Source organism: Ochlerotatus camptorhynchus, unplaced genomic scaffold, assembly GCF_037179485.1.
Source record: "Ochlerotatus camptorhynchus isolate MF236.1 unplaced genomic scaffold, CSIRO-AGI_Acam_v1.1 ptg000244l, whole genome shotgun sequence".
Taxonomy (NCBI): Eukaryota; Metazoa; Arthropoda; class Insecta; order Diptera; family Culicidae; genus Ochlerotatus; species Ochlerotatus camptorhynchus.
The window spans coordinates 1,654,753-1,677,151 of record NW_027040734.1 but is presented as its reverse complement, the minus strand read 5'-3'; the positions used below and the strand labels follow the sequence as shown (position 1 = coordinate 1,677,151).

Below are 22,399 nucleotides of genomic sequence, written 5' to 3'. Positions count from 1 at the left end.
TCGTAATCCGAACAAAATCATCGATTTTTTTTTTTTTTTTCATGCCACAATAATGTTTTACCCATTGCAACTTTTGAACGAATGGTCCAAATGAGACCACCAATACTGTGAGTGTCCAAAATTTACTTACCAATTTACCAAAAAATGAGCGCAATAGAATCATCAAGTTGCCATAAGGCATGGAATGAGACTATTGCATGGCTGGGTAGTCAAAGTCTTCCATTCGTTAGTCATTTCAGGTGGATTAGAACAGGTTTAGGTGGGCGTTGGCCAGATTTGGATTTTTCAGATGTAATCCTGGATAGGACCCTGTCATTGAACGTCGCGTGAAAGTGGAACTTAATGAAGGCCTAAGTACTTTTTCGTAGTTTTTAGTTTTCGGATTTGAAAGATCGTCGGTTACAGTGGCCTGCTTACTGAGCAGAAAAACGCGGTTCCAGGTCCTTACATATCAAAGAGATTTATGGTAAAATCGCTTGTGTATCGTGTATTTTGCGAAACTCGTTGTTGTCGTTGGTTCCGGGTTTGAATGGATACAAAAATTTGAGCAACGGTATTATGTGATATGAGGGGCTCGGTGGCATTAGAGCAACCGTTTTTGCTTACTGAGCAGAACATCATGAGTCTAATCTCAGGCCCATCCACATTCAAGATTCGTCAATTGTTTTATTTGTTAATATGACTACATGGTAATAACAGCAACTCGGTGATTAAAAAGGTGCTCGTCTGCCTAGTGGCAAACGTTTTTGCTTACTGAGCAGAAGACCGTTATATGATCGTTAAGACATCAATTCAGCTTATCGTTTACCAAAACGAACCCTGCTGCAAACCCAACCCTCTTATCCAACATCCCAGTGATTCCTCGTGGAAGTGCAGAGGTGTCCTCGGCTTCCATCAAAGCGAGTGTCACGTCAACACATTCCTACCCCTTCCTTTCTTGACCTGTGTTCGGGCGCGGCCGGCGCTGGTATTGCCTAGTTTGAGATCACCAGTTTTTACACATTGAGGATGATCCCTAGCATCGTCTATTGGTTCTCTGTGTAATTACAGCTGATCTGGCAGTAACAGAGTAGCAACCGTGGGCGGTCAATCAAGCTCAAGCTCAAGCTCAAGCTCATACTAGAAGCAATCAAAATCAAAATTTCTCATTCTCATACATGAATGAATTTTGATGGACTGCAAAGCATTTTTAAATCAAAGTGTTATTCTTGTAGTTAGATACACTCCCTATCAAATTCTCTAAAGCTTGGGCTATCATGTTTAAAATGAAATTGCGATCCCTCAGCGTAGAAGTGCCTGGATTACGTCATGTGTGCTTTGTTTCTCACTATCTTCTCTTCAAATAAAATCTAATAAGAGAAATCTCAAAATATTTTAACTTCTGAAATCAAAACAAATTTCCTAGTCCGTGATCTTGAAAGTTAAAGTTGATTGTTGCCCACAATGCTTCGTCATCACAGATGATATGACAGAACATGGATGATCCATTATGGATCTTCAGCAAAGCTGGAATAGGTTACCTTAATTGTTTATTGCTGGCGATCGGAGATCAATAGCAATCGAATCGCAGACGATGTTGACCTCGTCGTTATATTCCACATAGCCACGGGAAGATTCTAGAAATTCCTTCCTAATCAATATTCGACGCATTCGTCACGCAATAACTCACTGCGTGCAGTTCAGGGATAGCAAAAACCGTCAAATAATCTCACCATTTCATATGACGCAAAAGGACGAGTACTCTACAATTACCCATCGCGTGGATGGGACCTAGAATGCATCTCCACCAATGAATACTAATTCCGATCAGTTCTTCGTACTATTACATCCGCCAAACGCACGTGCCCGCCGAGCTTATTCGTTGCATCAAATTTGCATAAGAAGACCAACTAATGCGACCTTCCCGCGAGGACGATGACCAGCCGTTTTGTTGATTTGGAGCGCATCGATGTCATCGCGTGCCAAAGCAGACGAACGGCAGTCATCTCCCCTTGACAGGTGCTCTCTATGTTACATTTTAGAGCATCGAGCGCGTGCTGTTACGTTATCGGGGTGGCATCCGTTTCGGAATTCAAATTGTCCAATGACATCGTTCGGCGTATGACCATATAACGATAAATTTTGCATACCATTTTGGAGCCCAGCCCAGAGGTTGAACCATTCGTCCGTCCGTTCGTGTTTGGCTGTGAGGAGGATTAAAATGTCCTAGGTATTGTTATATAAAGCGGCGGTACGATCCAATCCAGTCGGCCAACCATGTGAGGTAGCATGGAAATAATGGGCAACGTGCGTGCTTGCCAGTCTGCCACTGGCAGATTATCAATTCGAGCGATGCGTCTCCTTATCACCATACTCCGGTTGTTGTGGGGAGTCGGCTTGTGTCACCATTGAAACAGAAAACAGGTCTGCTCAATTTATTCGATCTAATTTCGGCTATCGGTGTCATCGGGAGTTGGAATTTTACTTGAGGAAATGAGAAATGAGGAAATCGAAAGCAAAAACCAGTATTAGGCGTTTTTTTCGTTTGATGCGATCGCTAGATATTGTGGGTAATGAATATTTTCTACGATACCTGATGGATGAAATAGAGCTGAGAATAGATCTTTCCCCAGCATATCTATGTTATTAGCCCACAGGCATTTGTTTTTCAATTAATTACGTTGACTTCACCAAGGAATTCTGTTGAGTGAAACATTTAGAAACCAAATTTCCATCATCAAAACGATGTTTTTTTTTTGGAGCCAGAATTTTAACTTTCTTCTGATTGTCTCCCGAAAGCGAATGAGAAGGGGCTTTAATTTACATAACCAAATAAACCTGCCCCAATGAAAGAGAATGTGAGCCTCTCTGCCTCTACGCGTGATCGTGACCTTAATCTTCTCGCTGTCACTGCTGTGTCGACCGTTGTCATACAAACGAACCAACATCCGGTTTCTAATTACGTCCCATCGGCTCAGAAGATTCTTAACTACAAAACGCGCCAGCATGCATACAAAAGAGAGTATAGATGCGCCGACTAATCACGATTTGTGGGACTATTCTCTTTTCGCCCCCTACTTCAGGTTCAACCTGTGCATCACGAATCGTCATGAATGATGCATCAAGCACGGTCGCGACAAATTGTTTTGTCAACCGCCTTTTCCTACTAATCCTCCTCCTCCTCCTCCTCCATGGTCCGGAGTAGCGATGCACCTTCCAGCCTAATCGCCACGGAGCAATCTTGTGCACATATTGTAGGCCACGAACGGACCCGACAATCTGGCATGATCTTGATGATGGACGCATTCATCGCTTCGATTGAGACCTTACAAACCTCTGTCAGATCGTTAGAATGGAGCAACGAAATCGTGGCCACCTTCAACTTGAACACGACCTAGCTAATCTCCCATGAGCGATGACTTCAGAGTCTAAGAGGTTAGGTCAGTTACCCATCTAGGCCATCTAGCTCGTCTGAGCGACACTTTCCATCGTTTCCATAATTTACGAGTTGACATTCCAAAACGAAATGAAGCAATTTACCCCTATAGCTTTCTTAACCAGAGGAAATAAATATGGATACTGTCGCAATCTGTTTCGGGTTGGGCCATATTTTATTGCACAATATGCCATTCCAACCAGACCGGACACCCGAAAAATGTGTACAAGATAATCGAATCGATCCGACCGGTGCCACCGGCCGGGGCAACAACGAGCGCGCAAAATTATGTCTTTCCAGCAATTTATTATTTGCCTTTAAAAGTGGCACCATCACGAATGTGGTAATCGCGTACGCAGCGAAGATGATGCCCAGAAGTGTGTTGCCGGATCACACCCTCGAATATATCGTAAGGTGCCTATACCTAAATGCTGTGAGATGTTCGCATTTTCTCCGGCCTCTGTGTGCAAACTTGTGATCGAGCAGTTGTTCCGTCGATCGGAAGACGAATGATTAATAAAACAAATCTTTGACATCTTCGACGTAACGCAGCGAAGCGGACATCTCCACGACCCAGCCAATGCCGTCGTTAGCCAAACAATCTGACAATGTAACGGCAATGACAAACACGGTATAATATGTACACTCAATATGACTGGCGGATTCCTTTGCCTCCCACTCGAGAGATGCAAAACTGTTGCCAATACTGGACCGGAACGTGTCTGAATGAAGGAGAAAGTTGACACAAATATTTATGAAGTTTCGCAAATATTAAACGACCTGGATGGTTGTGTGAAGTAATGCGAGGATGGATTTGACAATTTGATAAATCCATGTGCAAGTATCAATCTCTTAGCTATGATAAATTGAATACTTTACATTAGATGGTTGCAAACTTCAAGTTATTTCTTGGATCATATTAAAACTTGAATGCGCATATGTCTAATAAGAAATTCCGGAGACCGAACCAGCGTTCGGCTGAAAGTCTCTTTAATAAAGATAACTAACTAACTAATGAAAAATCTTAATTTATCCATAGATCTTAAATTCCCTTCATTTTAATTTAGCCTTAGTCCGCATTTATTACCGAATGTTTTTTTTTTTTTTTTTCAGTCCGCATCGTGCTCTCTTGCCGTGCGGATCTATTTGCTTTTTGCTGAAGGAAGTGTTACTACTACCTAAAGCTACAACAAATTTAAACAGCACTTTTCAGTGCTCAACCTGTAAAAACTTTCTACCTTGTTCAACTCTTATTCCTCTTCGATCCTTGTTTGGACCCTACCCGAGGTAATCCTTCTTGGATATCGATTTGGAAAATTCCTCTTCGATCCTTCAGATTCTTATAGTAATCTGCTTGGAAATCGATTTGGATAAAAATTTACTGCCGCCATGGCGCCTAAACGCAAAAGAAAGGGGCAAACTCTTGACCCCCCTTCTGATGAAATTAATTTGAGTAATCAATTTGATTTGCTCACGGATGATGAGAATGATCCATCATCCAAGAAAAATTCAAGTAAACTTTCCCGGCTTAATGCCAAGAAGGAAAAGATTCCCCCTATTGTGATAACCACTACCGATTTCCATGCTCTTCGCATGGAACTTTTGAATTTCGTGAAAGTTAAGTTTTCACTACAAATTGGACGTCGGGGTGAATGCCGTGTATTGGCTGAAACCTTGGACGGATTTAAATGTCTTCTCAAGTATCTTACTGAGAAGAAGCACAAATTTTTTACTTACGACACCAAAACTGAACGTGTGTTCAAGGTTGTCATGAAAGGACTGCCCAGTGGTGAATCCCTGGATCAGATCAAAGATGAACTGGCAAAATTACTTGGAGTTGTGCCACTCCAAGTAATCAAAATGAAAATGAAATCCCGTCCTGGCGATTCGCGCAACGGGATTTCTAATGATTTTTATTTAGTTCACTTCAAGTCTAGTGAACTAAACAACCTTAAGGCCTTAGAAAAAGCTAGCCTTATGCTCCATGTCCGAGTGAAGTGGGAACACTTCAGGAAGACTGGAGGAAATTTCCAAAACCTCACCCAGTGCCGTAAGTGCCAGGGATGGGGTCACGGAACTAAAAATTGCTACATGCCAGCTAAATGCATGAATTGTGGTGATTCCTCTCACGCAAAGGACGACTGTCCTGTGAAGGAAGATCCTAAGAAATTTAAATGTTCAAATTGTGGTGAAAACCACAAATCCAATTTTTGGGAATGTAAGACTCGCAAAGCGATCCTACAATCTCGTTCTAACCGTCAGGTAGGAAACGCTCCACGTTTCCGACCAGGTACAAATTCCTCTGCTGTTAACAACGGTCAGCGAGGAACAAATTCTACATTCGTACCCGTAGGTACAAATATCTCCCCTGCTTCAAATGTTTCATCTGTACCTACTCCCCTCGCTGCTAACAATGTTCAGCGAGTTAATGGAGCTACCTATGCTGCTATTGCAGCGGGTAGAAATCAAAATACTAACCAACGTTCTAACGGAAATTTTGACAATTTTGACTTGGGAAGCATTACTGCCCCCAAAATGGAATTTTTACAGAATTCATTAATTGACATGATTTCTGATATGCTTAAATCTAACTCCATGTTTGATGCTATTCAAACTGGAGTAAAATTTGCAAATAATATTGTCATGACTTTAAAATTCAGTAATGGATTTTAAAGCATTAAATATTGTAAATTGGAATGCTCGATCTCTTAAAGATAATGAAGACGAGCTATTTAACTTTTTACGAGTTCATAACGTGCATATTGCCGTTATAACTGAAACGTTCCTTAAACCTGCCCATAAGGTTAAGAAGGACGCAAATTACTTGATTTATAGAAATGATCGTCTTGATGGACCCTGTGGTGGCGTTGCCATCATTATTCATAGACAAATCAAACATAAAATTCTTTCTTCTTTTGAAACCAAAGTTTTTGAAACTTTGGGAGTTTCTGTTGAAACAAAATTTGGACAACTTACGTTTATAGCTGCCTATTTGCCATTCCAATGCGTAGGCCAGCAAAAGAATTTTCTCAAGGGTGACCTCCAGAAACTTACCCGTCATAGGTCTAAATTCTTCATTATTGGTGATTTTAATGCAAAACACCGCTCATGGAATAATGCTCAAAGCAATTCCAATGGTAATATTCTGTTTGATGATTGTTCTGCAGGTTATTACACTATTCAATATCCAAACAGCCCAACATGCTTTTCTTCTGCAAGAAATCCCTCAACTATTGATTTGGTCTTAACTGATTCATGTCAACTTTGTAGCCAATTGGTTACCCATGCTGACTTCGGTTCTGATCACCTTCCAGTAACTTTTGAAATATCCCAAGAAATAATTTGTAATCCCAACAGCTCTACTTTCAATTACCATAGAGCTGATTGGGAGCAGTATCGAACATTTATGGAATATAACTTCGATCCAAACATTCATTTGCAAACCAAAGATGAAATTAATTACGCTCTTGAATCTCTGACTACTTCTATAGTTGAAGCAAGAGCTGCCTCAGTACCAAAATGCGAGGTTAAATTCGATTCAATTATAATAGACGATGATCTTCAGCTCTTAATCCGTCTTAAAAATGTCCGTAGGAGACAATATCAAAGAACACGCGATCCTGCCATGAAAGTTATCTGGCGGGATTTGCAAAAACAAATTAAAAAGCGATTCTCTGCCCTGAGGAACAAAACTTTTGAAAATAATATTTCTAAATTAGACCCGAGTTCCAAACCCTTTTGGAAACTCACAAAAATTTTGAAAAAACCTCAAAAGCCTATTCCAGCGCTTAAAGAAGGTGGTAAAATTTTGATCACAAATTTGGAAAAAGCTCAGAAACTTGCTAAGCAATTCGAGAGTTCCCATAATTTCAGTTTGGGTCTTACTAGTCCTATTGAGAATCAGGTTGCTCGGGATTTTCTGAATATTTTCTCTCGGGAAAATATTTTTGATGATTCCTGGGGGACTGATTTGGACGAAGTAAGGTCTATAACTAAAAATTTTCAAAATATGAAAGCTCCAGGTGATGATGGAATTTTCTATATCCTCATCAAAAAACTCCCAGAGAGTACCTTGTCTTTCTTGGTAAAATTATTTAACAGATGTTTCCATTTGGCATACTTTCCTGATAAATGGAAAAATGCAAAAGTTGTTCCAATTTTGAAGCCGGATAAAAATCCAGCTGAAGCTTCTAGCTACCGCCCAATAAGTTTGCTTTCTTCAATAAGTAAACTTTTTGAAAAGATAATTTTGAATAGAATGATGCTTCACATCAATACGAACTCAATTTTTGCAGATGAGCAGTTTGGATTTCGCCATGGGCATTCAACTACTCATCAACTCTTAAGAGTTAACAATTTAATTCGTTCAAACAAATCTGAAGGCCACTCGACTGGAGTTGCTCTTCTAGACATAGAAAAAGCATTCGACAGTGTTTGGCATGAAGGTTTGATTGCTAAATTGAAAAAGTTTAATTTTCCACTTTATATTATTAAATTAGTTCAAAATTATTTAACTGACAGAACTCTGCAGGTAAATTATCAAAATTCCAAATCTAATCGACTACCTGTTAGAGCAGGAGTTCCTCAGGGTAGCATTCTTGGGCCTATATTGTATAACATTTTCACTTCGGACCTCCCTGATTTGCCTCAGGGTTGCCACAAATCTTTGTTCGCTGATGACACAGGCATTTCCGCTAAAGGAAGAAGTCTTCGTGTTATTTGCAGCAGACTGCAGAAAAGTTTAGATATTTTCTCTTCTTATTTACAAAAATGGAAGATTTCTCCCAACGCTTCCAAAACTCAACTTATAATATTTCCACATAAGCCTAGAGCTTCGTTTTTGAAACCTAGTAGTAGTCACATAGTCACTATGAACGGAGTTCCAATTTCCTGGTCAAACCAAGTGAAATATCTTGGATTAATACTTGACCAAAAATTAACTTTTAAAGATCACATTGAGGGCATTCAAGCTAAATGTAACAAATATATTAAATGTTTGTATCCTCTTATAAACAGGAAATCCAAACTTTGCCTGACGAATAAACTTCTAATATTTAAACAAGTTTTTAGACCGGCCATGCTTTACGCTGTGCCAATATGGTCTTGTTGTTGCACTACCAGGAAAAAAGCACTTCAAAGGATTCAGAACAAAATTCTGAAAATGATTTTGAAGTTGCCTCCCTGGTACAGTACAACCGAAGTACATAGAATTTCGAATGTTGAGACTTTAGCACAAATGTCCAACAAAATAATTAATAATTTCAGGCAAAAATCGTTGCAATCCTCAATTGCAACGATTAATTCCCTTTATACTTAGATAAGATTTAGTTTTAGTTTTTAGTTTTAAGATATCAATTGTTATACTGACATGCAGGTTAAAAAACCTGTTTAAAATACTGAATTGCCAAGACATGAACAATGTAAAAACACTTAGATATTTATCATAACAATTAAGGCTGGTACGTTACTGCAGTAACTGGAGCACCTAGGTTAAAATGAAATGTAATTTATTTTGAATTTGGAACAAATAAAGAGTTAAAAAAAAAAAAAAAAAAAAAAACCGAATGTTTTTTACTTACATAGTGTATTTGTTGCTTTACCTATGATTTTATTCAAGTGTTGGTTTCAGTTGAGTTTACAATCGATTGTTACTCCTGTGTATGTAACTTCAGACGAAAGATTCGTTGGAGTCCTTTCCATATGAAGACCAATTATTCTTATGTTCCTTTTTTGCGAATGGAACAATATGAGTTTTCTGAGGATTGATGCTCAGTCCTTCAAACTTGCACCATTCAAAGCGTATAATTCAATGCTTGTTCTATCCTATTTGTAAAAACATCGTCATATTTCCCTCTTGTGAAAATCCTGTGGCAATGTTACCACGAGGAGACGATTTTTTTTTTCAAATCCGTCTTCACTCGTTTTCTCAGAACGGCCGCGTTCTCCACCCGTAATTTTTTGTTTGGCACTGTTTATGGCAAAATAGTGAACTTTTCATGAACATTAACGGCAAATAACTCACCAACAATAGCGGACCGTGAGTACTGTTCCACCTATACATCTATCCATCTTGGGCTCGCACAACATATCATCAAAGCTTATCACATTCCTTTTAATACGATTTGTAATGAATTTTAAAGGGTGATACGGTCAAAATTTGGTCAAGGGAAAACGCGTGTAAATCGGTGAAATCGTTTATTTAAAAAATCAAATTAAATTTCTTTTTCAAGTTCAATTAGTATAAAATTCAGGAAAAATATTCAGTTAGGCTTCCGCTTTTCCAAATCCGAATTGCCGGGCCTTAGCCTTGACCCCTGCCATCAGATTATGTACAGCCACCTTGTCCACCTTCTTCGCCGCAGAAAGCCAGTTTGCCTTGAACTGCTGCTCGCCCTTAGCAGTTTTTTTGGTCTTCTTTAGGTTCCGCTTGACAATAGCCCAGTATTTCTCAATTGGGCGGAGCTCTGGCGTGTTGGGAGGGTTCTTGTCCTTGGGAACCACCTGCACGTTGTTGGCGGCGTACCACTCCATGGTCTTTTTACCGTAATGGCAAGATGCCAAATCCGGCCAAAACAGTACGGAACAACCGTGTTTCTTCAGGAAAGGCAGAAGACGTTTATTCAAACACTCTCTTGGTTGACAGTCCCGGAAGCTATGAAAATGCTGCTTTTCAAGCCACAGGTACAGATGGCTTGCCAAACCAGATATTTCTTTGCGAACTTTGACAGTTTCATGTGCTTGAAAACATCTGCTACCTTTCCCCTTCCTTTTGCCGTATAAAACTCCTGTCCCGGAAGCTGCTTGTAGTCGGCTTTGACGTAGGTTTCGTCGTCCATTACCACGCAGTCAAACTTCGTCAGCATCGTCGTGTACAGCCTCCGGGATCGCGCTTTGGCCGTCGTATTTTGTTTATCATCGCGATTTGGAGTCACTACCTTCTTGTAAGTCGATAGTCCGGCTCGTTTTTTGGCTCGATGCACGGTTGTAGACGATACACCCAGCTTATTTGCGGCATCTCGGAGAGAGAGGTTAGGGTTTCGCTTGAAACTACCGGCAACTCTCTTTGTCGTCTCAGCGGCTTCCGGTTTTCGATTTCCCCCCGATCCAGGCTTCCTGGCTGTCGACAAACGTTCCCCAAACACTTTAATTACATTTGGAACGGTTGATTTGGCAACTTTTAGCGATTTTGCCAACTTTGCGTGCGAGTAGCTCGGATTTTCGCGATGCGCGAGCAAAATTTTGATACGCTGCTCTTCTTGCTTGGACGGCATTTTGACAACTGAAGAGTGAATTCCAAAATCAAAATAGGAGCAACATTCTACACACACACACCTTCAAAATGAGGGCTGTTCAGGTTTTTAAATGCAAAATTGAAAGAAATACGTCAAGTTGATATTGACCAAATTTTGACCGTATCACCCTTTATCAACGTTAGGTACTTTTCAGATAATTTTTAATATCTGAAGGTTACGTGTTTTATGTTACGTTACGTGAAATTTATGTGACAATTTTATTGAGTGTGGTTTATTTTGGGATTTCACTAAGGCTCAAACAATTTTTTTTAAATCTTCCCAAGGCTTTTCTAAGGTTCTCTTATTTTCTTTGAAAACCTTATGTGCACTGCTTTTAAGTTTTTATGAGTTTCCTAAAAAAAATCCCTTGAAGAGTCTTTCTGAGTTTTCCCTTAACTTTGCTGAAGTCTTCCTAAACTCCTCTGAGGTTCCCTAGACTAATGAACAATGAAATTCACTGAACTTCTCTGAATTTCACTGGCCTTATCTGAAATACACCGATTTTCATGAAACTTGGGAAATTTCATTAGAATTCGCTAGACTTCACTAAACTTACCGAAGTTCTCTGAACTTCACGTAGGACTTTTGCGACGATCAGGATGGAGAGTCAGAGAATCTTGAGATACTTTAAAATGGTTTGATGATGCGTTCAAGCAGGCCCGGATTTAGAGGGAGGCTGATGGGCCAACAAATTTTAGAGAGATTAATATTAAATCAAATCTAATACAAGGAAGCGATATTCAGAAAAGACGTTTGAGGTTATGATGATTAGCAGCTTTGGATCGTAGTGCGTCAGTAACAAATCTGACTGCACTGCCGTGTGACAGTAAAATGACCAATTTTTACTCAGTTGTTTCCCATATATTAATTTTATACAGTGATTTATCCCTTGTTCACTCTTCCCATACAAATTCACAAAATTTACCTCCCTAACCTCCCTTCAATATCAAGTTAGAGAGAGTTGACTATAATTATAAATAATCCCAAGCAGCACAAAGCTGTGACAGAAAGTTAATTGATTGTGACTGAAATAAATCAAATAAAAGTTTCCTCAACCTTTTTGAAACAAGTGTGCTGCTAGAGATGACATGGCATTCAATAAAACTTCAAAGAAACATTATATCATGGTTGTGAAAATCCGCCGATATTAATTATGGGCAAATCACCCACGACGCAGCTAATCAATGTTCAACTTACCCGTGTAGCAGCTTGAATCCAAATGACCTTTCACCAACTATTAGGAAATGTGTATGAAAAGTCATGACCTACCTAGTTGTTATTATACATCTCATACCTCTGATAATTGACAGTTTTGGCGTGACTTTCTACCAGCGATTCCATAAAACTGGACCAACTAGTTTCTATTTTTTATGAAACGCACAAATGATGGCTACTTTTCTCGTGGTTCTAGATGAAAAAATCTCAAAATAATGTTTTAGTTCAAAGTTCGAGTGGTAATAAACGTCATTTCAACTGCTCGAATGAAGTGGTTAATTATAACAATGTCATCTGCAAATCCAATTACTTCAAAACCTTGTGGTTCAAGACTAGTTAGTAAATCGACTACTACTAATGACCAAAGAAGTTATGATAGAACACCTCCTTGTGGACATCATTTAACAGCTCGTACTTGTTATAGATGAGCTACCTAGGTCAACTGATATTTTTTCGTTTCGAAACCATAGGAGAATATCGGCTGAGAAGGTGATAGCTGCTATTGGAATCACTAAAAACATGAAGGCTGCGGGTATGGATGGTGTAGTCAACCTCGAGTTGAAAAACTTAAGTATTGACTTCTTCAACCATCTTGTCGTTATCTTCAACAAATGTTTGGAGCTTGGCTACTTCCCTGCATGCTGGAAGTTAGCCAAAGTGATTCCAATACACAAGTCTGGCAAAGATCCTACCAGTGCCAAAAACTATCGCCCATCAGCCTCTTGTCCTCCATCTCGAAGCTATTCGAAAAATTGACCACTCTACCATCCACCAACTCGCACGGGTTACTAACATCATCAAGCGGAATAAGTCCGTTCACAATACATCTGCCATGGCATTGTTGGACGTCGAGAAGGCGTTCGACAATGTCTGGCATGATGGTCTAGTGTACAAGCCGCATCGATACAACTTTACGATCTACCTCGTGAAGATCATCATAAACTACTTGTCGTTCAACGTTCATGCAGGGGTCCCTCAGGGTAGCCTGCTTGGGCCTATCCTATTCAACATTTTCACGTCAGACGTTCCTCCCCTGCCGGATGGTGGTATCCTGTCAATGTTCGCAGATGACACCTCTATCATCTATAAGGGTCGAGTGATCCGTGCTCTGGCGAATAAACTACAATCAGGCCTGGATGTTTTCTCCGACTATTTTAGGAGCTGGAAGATTTGTATCAATGCAGCTAAAACACAAACCATTCTGTTTCCACACTCGAATTCACCTCGGCTTGTTCCACCTGCTAACGTCAAAATCCATCTCGATAGCACTCCCATCGAGTGAAGTAGTCTACTTTGGGCTCACCCTCAATAGCAAATTGCTATTCCGATCCGATGTGGACAAGACATCCACCAAGCGTAACATCTTGATTAGGTCGCTCTACCCTCTGATAAACACGAAGGCCACCCTGTCCCTCAAAAACAAGCTTGCTGTCCACAAGCAGATCATTCTGCCGGTTATTGAGTATGGTATAGCAATCTGGGAGAGTTGTGCTAAGTGCCACCCCCTAAAGCTTCAGAGGATCCAAAACAAGATTCTCAGAATCCTTAACAGTCCACCGCGAACTCGTAATTCTGAGTTTCACCACCTGGCCGGTCTTGAAAGAGATAAAAGAGAAAGAACCAAAATATTCTATTACCTTTAGTATTGCCATGTGGTACACTCCAGTAGTAATGTTGCCATGAGGTACACTGAAAAATTGCAATAGCAGGTTAGTCACCAAAGTTTTCGAGCCGCTCCGTCTGTCACTTCGTTTGTGATATTACCAACAATCAATACGAAACTAACGATTTTAAATTGGCTCACTACTTGACTAGCCTATTGGTTCCAAGCAAATCGATGAACGTACCCCATTCTAGTCGAAATTCTAGTACTACACAATGTTTGTTTTGATTTGCTATGAAAGTTTGACAGATAAAATGAGGGGTTCGTGGATTTTCATATGTTTGAGGGGTGCATGTACGGTCCTTATATTTTAAATGACGTTTCACATTCATCTAGTGATGGCCGATTTTCATTCGAATAATCGATTAACGAACCGAAAACTAAAATATTTGTTATCGGTTATATCATGCCGATATAAGCATTAACATCTCCAGAGGATCAGCACCGATCGTTTCAAACATGTGCTGCACTCTCATTGGTGGAAAAATGGCAGCACAGCGAACAAAAAAATAATCGATTAGTTGTTAATCGAGTTATTGGCAAATCAAAGTTGGCACTAGTGGAGAATAGAAGAACTATGAAAGTGATGATGGTTTCAAAATTTTCCACGGAGAGGTATACGAGTGCAATCTTAAAATGCTTTTATTTTGCAAATGGAGCATTTTATTTAAATCTGCTTTCTGCTACAGTGGTAGAAAAGCTGAAATCTATGTCTACACATAAAAATCTGAAAAGAAATTATTTTTTCTATAGTATATGTCTTTTGAGTAGTCCTTTAGTTTTCTACTAACGTAACATTAACCAGATTTAAATAAAATGCTCAATTTGCAAAATAATAGCATTTTAAGATTGCACTCGTATACCTCACCGTGTAAAATTTGGAAACCATCATCACTCTCATAGTTCTTCTATTCTCCACGAGTGCCAACTTTGATTTGCCAATTAAAAGATGGGACATCTCTGATTTTGGTGTGATTGTTTTGATAAAAATGAGCGCAAAATTTCATCTCTACCGAGGGGGCAGCAAAATCACAAAATTACCTTGAATACGGGGGATATTCATCGGATGAAAGGGACCGTGAAAGAGGACACTAAAATATAAAGTTTTTCTTCCGACAGTTTCATCTTAGAGCAACCGTAACGGTACGCTGCTAAACTCATTTTAGCAGCCCTCATCATAGCGCAGCTACCGTATCGGGGGTTGCCATACGAGTAACTAAAATAGCAGTCGGCTTCTCGGTGAGAAGCGCGTTACCAAATTTAGCAGCGCGATTGCAGCAGATTGATTCTACACAGAAATTCAAAACAACCCAAAATTAAGTTCTTTTCACTCATCTCCCATGTTCCGTACGATAAGCCAAATTTGGGTAAACCGGCTCAAAGTAGTTTGCATTTAAGCACGGCAAAAAAAATTACCCATCGCTAAGTTATTTTCAATTTTTTCTACCCAAAATTAAGTTCAATTAACTCAAATTTGGGTATATCGCATATTACTCAAATTTGGCTTCTCGTACGGAACTAGACGGTTTAGTCGAATCTTTCGTTCTATTATTGACAACAATAGCGAGAGGAAATGAAACGGGCAGAGGTCAAATAACTCAAATTTGAGTTTAAAAACCCAAGCGGTGGGTAGTTTTTTTCTGTGTACTCCTCAGAAAAATGCGAGCGGGGGCGACTCTATCTACGATGCAGGAAAAATTGTGTTTTGCTGTGGTTAGCTGCGCGCACGCTGAGTAGATATGAAGAAGATTGATGACGATTTTCAAGATTTCCTACAAAAACATGATGCGCGATGCAAGTAGATACGAGAAATCAAAGAAGATTTTTCGAAGTTTGATTCGCTAGTGTGTGATTTGTTTAGCATCTAGAATTGAGATTTAGATGTGTCGCCCCCCTCGGCTCCATCAAGCCTGAGGTTACCCAATGACGTTTATATAAGGTCTGGGCCAAAGGGCTTATTGGTGTTAGTGAAATGTGCAAATGGTTAGTGGTGTTCGTATTATATTGCAATGTTTATCTTTTTACACGAAACAGCTGTTGGCAGTGACGTATATCTATCTGTTCTCAGTATGTTGGCAGTGACGTATATCTATCTGTTCGCAGATGTTCAGCAATGTTTACAACATTTTGCTTCTAACACCAGCAAGCTGCCTGTTGGCCCAGACCTTATATAAATGTCATTGTAAGTTACCTACTCCGATTTCAAATAGACCAATCTACATTCTCTCAATTCTCAATTATCTTCATCGACTCTCTCTTTCGTAAATAACGCAGCCACATAAACATTTCTTGTCGTATTAAATGCTAGATTGTTGTGTCTTCCATCGATCTGGGTGTCCAAAATATCCGGAAATATCTTAACACGGCCGTGACGATCCAAAGAGAAAGTCGATGAAGAGAATCGATCAATGCAGAAAGAGCCTATTGAAAAGTGATGCGAGAATTTTATTATGTTTACAAACAAGACTGACGCCTAATATATGAAGGCGATAAACGGAGCAAGCCGAGTAGTAAACAGACAGTAAATCCATAGAGGTAACTCTAAGACAACCCTAATAAACGTGTACCATATACTGACGATATCTTCCAATAGGCTACTAAAGTGGTGAGCCAATTTAAAATCGTTAGTTTCGTATTGATTGTTGCTACTACTAGATTGAACTAGCATTTTCACCAAATGTACTAGAATGTTTTGGTTCTATCTCTTTCACTCTACTCAAAACTGAAATGCATAAAAAAATGAAAAAAAGGATACGCACTCTTTGCACACTGTCAAAGAATCATTGTTCACAAAATCAACTTTGTTCAAATCAAAACAAAAAAACTAACCCATCTGGTGGATGATGGCACAAGCTTCCAAGAAAATTCTATTACAGTAAACCACATTATTTAAATGGATTTCTTCGCCAGTTAGTCGTCTGTCACTTCGTTTGTGGTTACAATGACAATAAAAATCATTGTATTTTTCGTGGATTTTTTTTTACGGGCAGATTAACGAGTGTTGGATGAACGGGGGATTACTGTAGAATTTTGTCAAAATATCAGTCCGAATGACAACCCTAATAAAAAAAACATAAACGAATGATAACCCAAATTATATAACGATATAACTGTTCCACAAATGGTTTGGATGATACCCGAACAAGTCGTTAAGCAAAATAACCAATAAAAATGTATTAGGGAACGCACTGGTGCGGATGGTCCTAAAATTTAATTTCTGTTCGGCGAGCAGAAGTATTCACGCTACTCGCCACCAGGTGACACTGTGACCTACTGCCGAATAATGCTGAAATGAAGTACGACCCTGTGCGCTTCTCTTTTTTTTGACGAACACAAAGCGACTTGTCAAAACTCGAAACGAAAACAACGCGCACTGTTTGCTCCTGGTGAAAATTCTACGTTTATTGTGAAATTTATCGCGAATTCTGTCGTTTTCCGGTCGATAATCATATTATTCCGCGAGTGATCTAAGTGTTTGACCGACTCCCAGTGGAATCAACATCGGTGCGGTTGGGATGGGAGTCCGAAAGTGCATTATCAAGGATTGCCCTTCCAGTTCGGCTCGTACGGTAGATCGGGGCGTGACTTACCACAAGATTCCAGCGAAAGAAGAGGCAAAACAAAAGTGGACAGTTGCTTGCCGGCTGCCGGAGAATTACGTCATTAACAAGGGGTCGAATGTGTGCAGTCGGCACTTTCGGAAGGCGGATTTCCAGGACTTTAAGGGGACGAAATATGTGTTGAAGTCTGCTGCCGTTCCGACGATTTTCTCCTGGACGATTGCATCCACACCGGACAAAATGAAGAAGGAAGAGACGGCTGAGGAGAAGGAGGACACTAAAGTGGAAAAGGTTGATGGGGAGAAAGCGAAGGAGGATGAAGTGAAAGAGGAAGAACCTTCCACGTCGGTGGAAGTCAAGCCGGATCCGGATGAGGGGGAAGCTGAAAAGAAAGAGGTTAAAACAGAAGAGGAGGAGATCAAGCATGAAGTGGCGGATGATGATATTGTTTTGAAAGAGGACGCTCTGGTGCCGGTTCAGTCGACTCCGAAGCAGAAAACTCCTGCTTCCAGGAAGAAAGCTACACCAAAACGTGCAACATCGACAAGGGCTAGTGCCTCATCGGTCAAGAAGACTCGCCGAAGTGATCCCACGCCTGCGTCCTCGACGAAGGACAGCAAAAAGGCATCTCTTTTGCCACGGAAGTCCACATCGGCCATTTCGAACACCAGTCAGTCGTCCCAAATTAACTTTGCTCCGGGGACGAAAATTGAAGCGCAGGATTTCTCCGGCAAATGGCATCCCGCAAAGCTGCTGGAAGTGGACACCGAAGAGCGGGAAGTGCTGGTTCAGTTCGAGAAGAATGGGAAGAGCAAGCCCACTCTGAACGACGAATGGATTCCGATGGACAGTGTTCGCTTGCGGCCGCTGCAGCTGCCGAGGACCCCGAACGGAAAACTGAAATATGCCATCGGGGAAAAGTGTTTCGCTCGCTGGAGCGATTCCAGGAAGTTTCGGGCAACCATTCAGGCAGTGCTGGAGAACGACATGTACGAGGTGCTGTTCGATGATGGATTTATTAAGGTGTGCAAATTTAATCACATCAGCAAGCTGAAGAAGTCGTTAGACGTTAGCCAGGAGTCGGAGGAGGCCCCGGCTACGCCGATCAAACAGGAGGAAGATGGTGAGTTTTTTTTTTTTTTTGTCTGTGAATATGGGCAGGTTTAGGCAGATTTGGATTTGTAATTCTAGCATCCACAGCGGAACCTCCTCCGACACCAGTGACGCCAATAGCAGCACTTCACGTTCCACAGGTTGCAAAGGTCAGCGACTATCCGGAAATTCCCAAATCCGGCGAATGGTGTTGCCATTGGATGAATGATTTTCCCATCGGCGAGGAGTCCACCATCGAGGTGGGAGGAGTGAAAGTTTACAGCGTCATTGTTGACGATTGGCGTCTCCCGGAAGGGTGGATCAAACATGTCTACCAAAGAATAACCGCGTACGGAAAAATGGATGTTCTGTTGATCAATCCGGAAGGGAAGATATTCCGATCTCGTCAGGAAATGAAGGCTTTTCTCGCTGAAAAGGGCGAAACATACGATCCGAATGTGTACGACTTTGGACTGCACAAGAAACGTTCCAAGGAAATGGGCTTCTGTCACTACACTCAAGAGTATCAGGACGCTCTGCTTCCGCCCCTGGTCCCGGCGGAACCGGTTTTGTTCAACACGGAAATTAACATCGGATCGGTTAAGGTTGAGATAATCGATAATCTGCTCCAGTGTCCGGAGGAGGATTGTCTGAAGACCTTCCGAAAGGAAAATCATTTGCAAATTCACATCAAACACTACCACAAGGAGCTGGCCAAGGGATTGGGAGAGATTCCCAATATGCAGGATTTGGCCTCGCTCAGGACGCCGGTGGATATTGTCGATACACCACCAAAGGCGACTCGCCGGAAGTCGGTGTCTGCTTCCGGATCAAAATTCTCCCTGAAGGAGGAGATCAAGAAGGAGGTCGTGGTTATTAAGAAGGAACCTGGCTTGGAAGCTGACGAGAAAGCTGAAGACAAAAGGTAGGTTGTTGTCACTTACTGAACGCAATTTTGCAATAAATCTTAAATTTCCAAATTCCCACAGAGACGACGCACTGGTGGAACCGGCCGCCAAAAAAGAAAAACTCGATCCAGCTCCGGGTGACAAACCGTCCGAATCGACACTTTCTTTGGACATCAAACCGGAAACCTCTACCACGTCCATTCCATTGGATGCGTCGGCTTCCGCGCCATTCGATCCGGAAGAAGCCATCGAAACGTACGCCGTTACCAAGCCCACCAAAGGTCCCACCAAGATCAAGATGTTCTCCAGCAAGAAGAAGTCCACCAAGAAATCCAAGGCCGGGTTCATCTCCAAGAAGACATACAAGGTGGCTGCAGTTTCAAAGAAGAAGAAAAAGCGAAAGCTCAACCTATCCCGGACTTCGATGGACTACATGGACGCTGATGAAACGCGCCATTCGTTCGTCACCGCCGGAAACGATAGCTTCTTCCGACAGGGGTACAGTTTCGACACGGAAAACAGTCAAATGACGAACGCCAGCATTTGCGGTCAGTACGGAGACGATTCGATCAATGCAGCTGTCAACAGCCCGAGGTTCATCAGCGAAAACGGGGAGGTCATCAAGATTGTCTCGATGAAGAAGGAGGAGATCATCAACTGTTTGTGTGGGTACGGGGAGGAAGACGGCCTGATGGTTCAATGCGAGTTATGTCTCTGCTGGCAACATGGAGTCTGCAACGGGTTCGAGAGGGACACTCAAGTCCCGGACAAGTACGTTTGCTACATTTGTCGATATCCGCAAGGGGGACGCGAATCTCGCCGGTACATCCACGATCAAGACTGGTTGTACGAAGGTAAACTCCCGGTAGCAAACTACCACGTTCCGAACTCGAAACACCCCACCCGTTTTGATATTCTGAGGCAGAGTCACATGTTGGGTGGAAACCTGCTCGAGTTGAAACGATTCATGCACAGTCTGAAGGTCAAGATCAACATCGCGGGGAAGAAAGATCACCCCAAAATGTACCTGTGGTCGAAAAAGTGGGAAAAGAGTCCACCTCGTGGAGGCAATGGTGATCTGTCAGGAATTGTTCCGCTGAATAGTGAGTGTTTCTGATTGATTTCGTCGTGATTCCTTTAATTTTGAAATCCTTCTACAGATTCGCTTCAATCGACCGGAACATCGCAAGCGCTAGTGAAATACGAACAGAAACCGATTCCGGTGCCACAGATTCCCGTTCCGGAAGCGCCAATCGATCCAGCCGAGTGTCAAGCCATCCTGCTGGAGCACATTCAGAAGCAGCAGAACGCCGCGATGGCCCGACTGCAGGCCATCGAAGCGCAAATCATTGGTAATATTTCCACATTCGGTTACCTTTCACTATAGTTAATTTAATATGACATTTCGACTAATTTTCTAGCCCTGGAAGCGTACGACGACAAGGCGGAACTGCTCGAGTCACCAACGGCCAAGAACTACCCGAAGACGAAGCAGACCATCCACATGCTGCTGAACGACTTGGTCAAGATGAAGAAGATTTCGGCGATCCACCGCAGTGCACAGCAGCCACTGCAATAATGATATGCGTTTTTTTTTTATCAGTGGCGGAAATGTCATTTATGAACTTTATTTGCGTTTCATGTGAGAATTGCAAACCATTTTTTTTCCTGTGGAATAAGTGTAGGTTTTAGCTGTAACGTTATTAGAACGGAACCATTTCCTGTGAAAGAAGATTTCTATGGCTATTTTATCTACATATGATATCACATTTGGCCTCACAGATTTCGAGTTGTGCCAGTATTGAACGAATCCGACGATAAATCTAGCTCTCTCATTTGTGAAGAGTCGATCGGATGATTTAGGGCACATGTGGGATGAGCAGGGAGACCCTTGAACCGGGAAATCGAGAAAAAGCCGGGAATTTCGATGACTAATCGGGAAAAAATTACTTAATCTATTTATCAGCAAAAAAAAATAAAATGTTGGGCCTTGACAAATTTTAAGATTCTTGTACCAGACTAGATTTTTTGCTTCGAAGAAATTTTGGGAAGATTTTAGTTTTTAGAATGAATGTCAAGGCGAAGAGTTTGCCAGAATCCAAATCCAAGCGACAGATACAGTAGCGCTGCGCTTGAGTGAAGGTTGAATTCTTTGGTACAAGCAATGTAAATATTTACCTTATTTGACAAAACCCAGCTTATCATGACGTTTGATTATTGAAAACAATTTGAATGAAGAAAAGAGACTGCTGTCATGATTACCTGGGTTTTGTCAAATAAGGTAAATATTAACATTGCTTGTACCAAAGAATAAACGCATAGAAAAATGAGCAAATACACAAACCTTTCTTCTGAGGATGTAATTTTTGCTATCAAATTCGTTCGAAGCATTTACCTTTGAGCGGCAGATGACGCGATTGTACCTGTCTCATAGCGTTCGTATGAGAAAATGGAAGAGTTGCCAGTCTTCTTGATGTGTTGTCTTCGATCAAGGTATTTCAGAGAAAATTAACGGGAGTTTTAGAAAGAACTAGAAGAAAGATTTTAAATTCACGTGTTCAGATTCACAGTAGCATTTTTAAGTAGTTCTGTGGAAAATTCCAAGTTGATTTGTGAAGATCCCAGAATCCTTGAAAAATACCAAGGGGAGGGTACAATTCCAAAAGAATTCTGAGAATAATTTTAAGGGTATTCCAAGTACATCACGAAACGAATTTCTAGAGAATATTAGAGAAATTTCTAGACAAAATTTTAGAACAATTTAGAGGAGAACTAACAAACTAATTCTGAACAAAATTCTGAGCTGAATTGCTTGAGACTTTTAACGAGAATTCGAGTGAATTTTAAATATAATGATGTAAAAAAGCTTTGTAGAAAAGCTAAGGATGAATTTCACGCTTTTTTGGATTGATCTGCAGAGAATTTCTAGACTTTTATAAATACATTTTCAGGGACTCCCAGAGAGAATCTCAAACTTATTTTAGAAGCATAGTTTTTTTTAGTAGAATATTCTAATAAAATCTTGTAAAGGGTATAGTAGAGTAAATTTTCAAAGTAGTTAAGGTATACCGAAAATAGTTTTCATGTAGCTTCCATTGGCGAATCAAAGCAAAGGCAAAACCGGTCATGCAAAACCTAGTTTTCTGATCCAAAATTACAAAAATGATTATATACTAAAAAAAACGTCATACAATTTGACAGATATCAAAACGTCATTACCATTTTCATCCGCTCGCCATCTAAGAGTCAATCGT

General features: G+C 40.9%; 1 protein-coding gene across 1 annotated transcript; it reads left to right on the top strand.

Annotated features, from left to right (window-relative positions):
• Positions 1 to 16,962: 16,962 nt before the first annotated feature.
• On the top strand, positions 16,963 to 20,817 carry MBD-R2. The gene is made up of 5 exons (XM_065226079.1): positions 16,963 to 18,268; positions 18,337 to 19,162; positions 19,227 to 20,248; positions 20,306 to 20,497; positions 20,567 to 20,817. Exons 1-5 carry the CDS (start codon positions 17,101 to 17,103, stop codon positions 20,722 to 20,724), a joined length of 3,366 nt encoding a protein of 1,121 aa, XP_065082151.1. The 5' UTR covers positions 16,963 to 17,100; the 3' UTR covers positions 20,725 to 20,817.
• Positions 20,818 to 22,399: the final 1,582 nt, after the last annotated feature.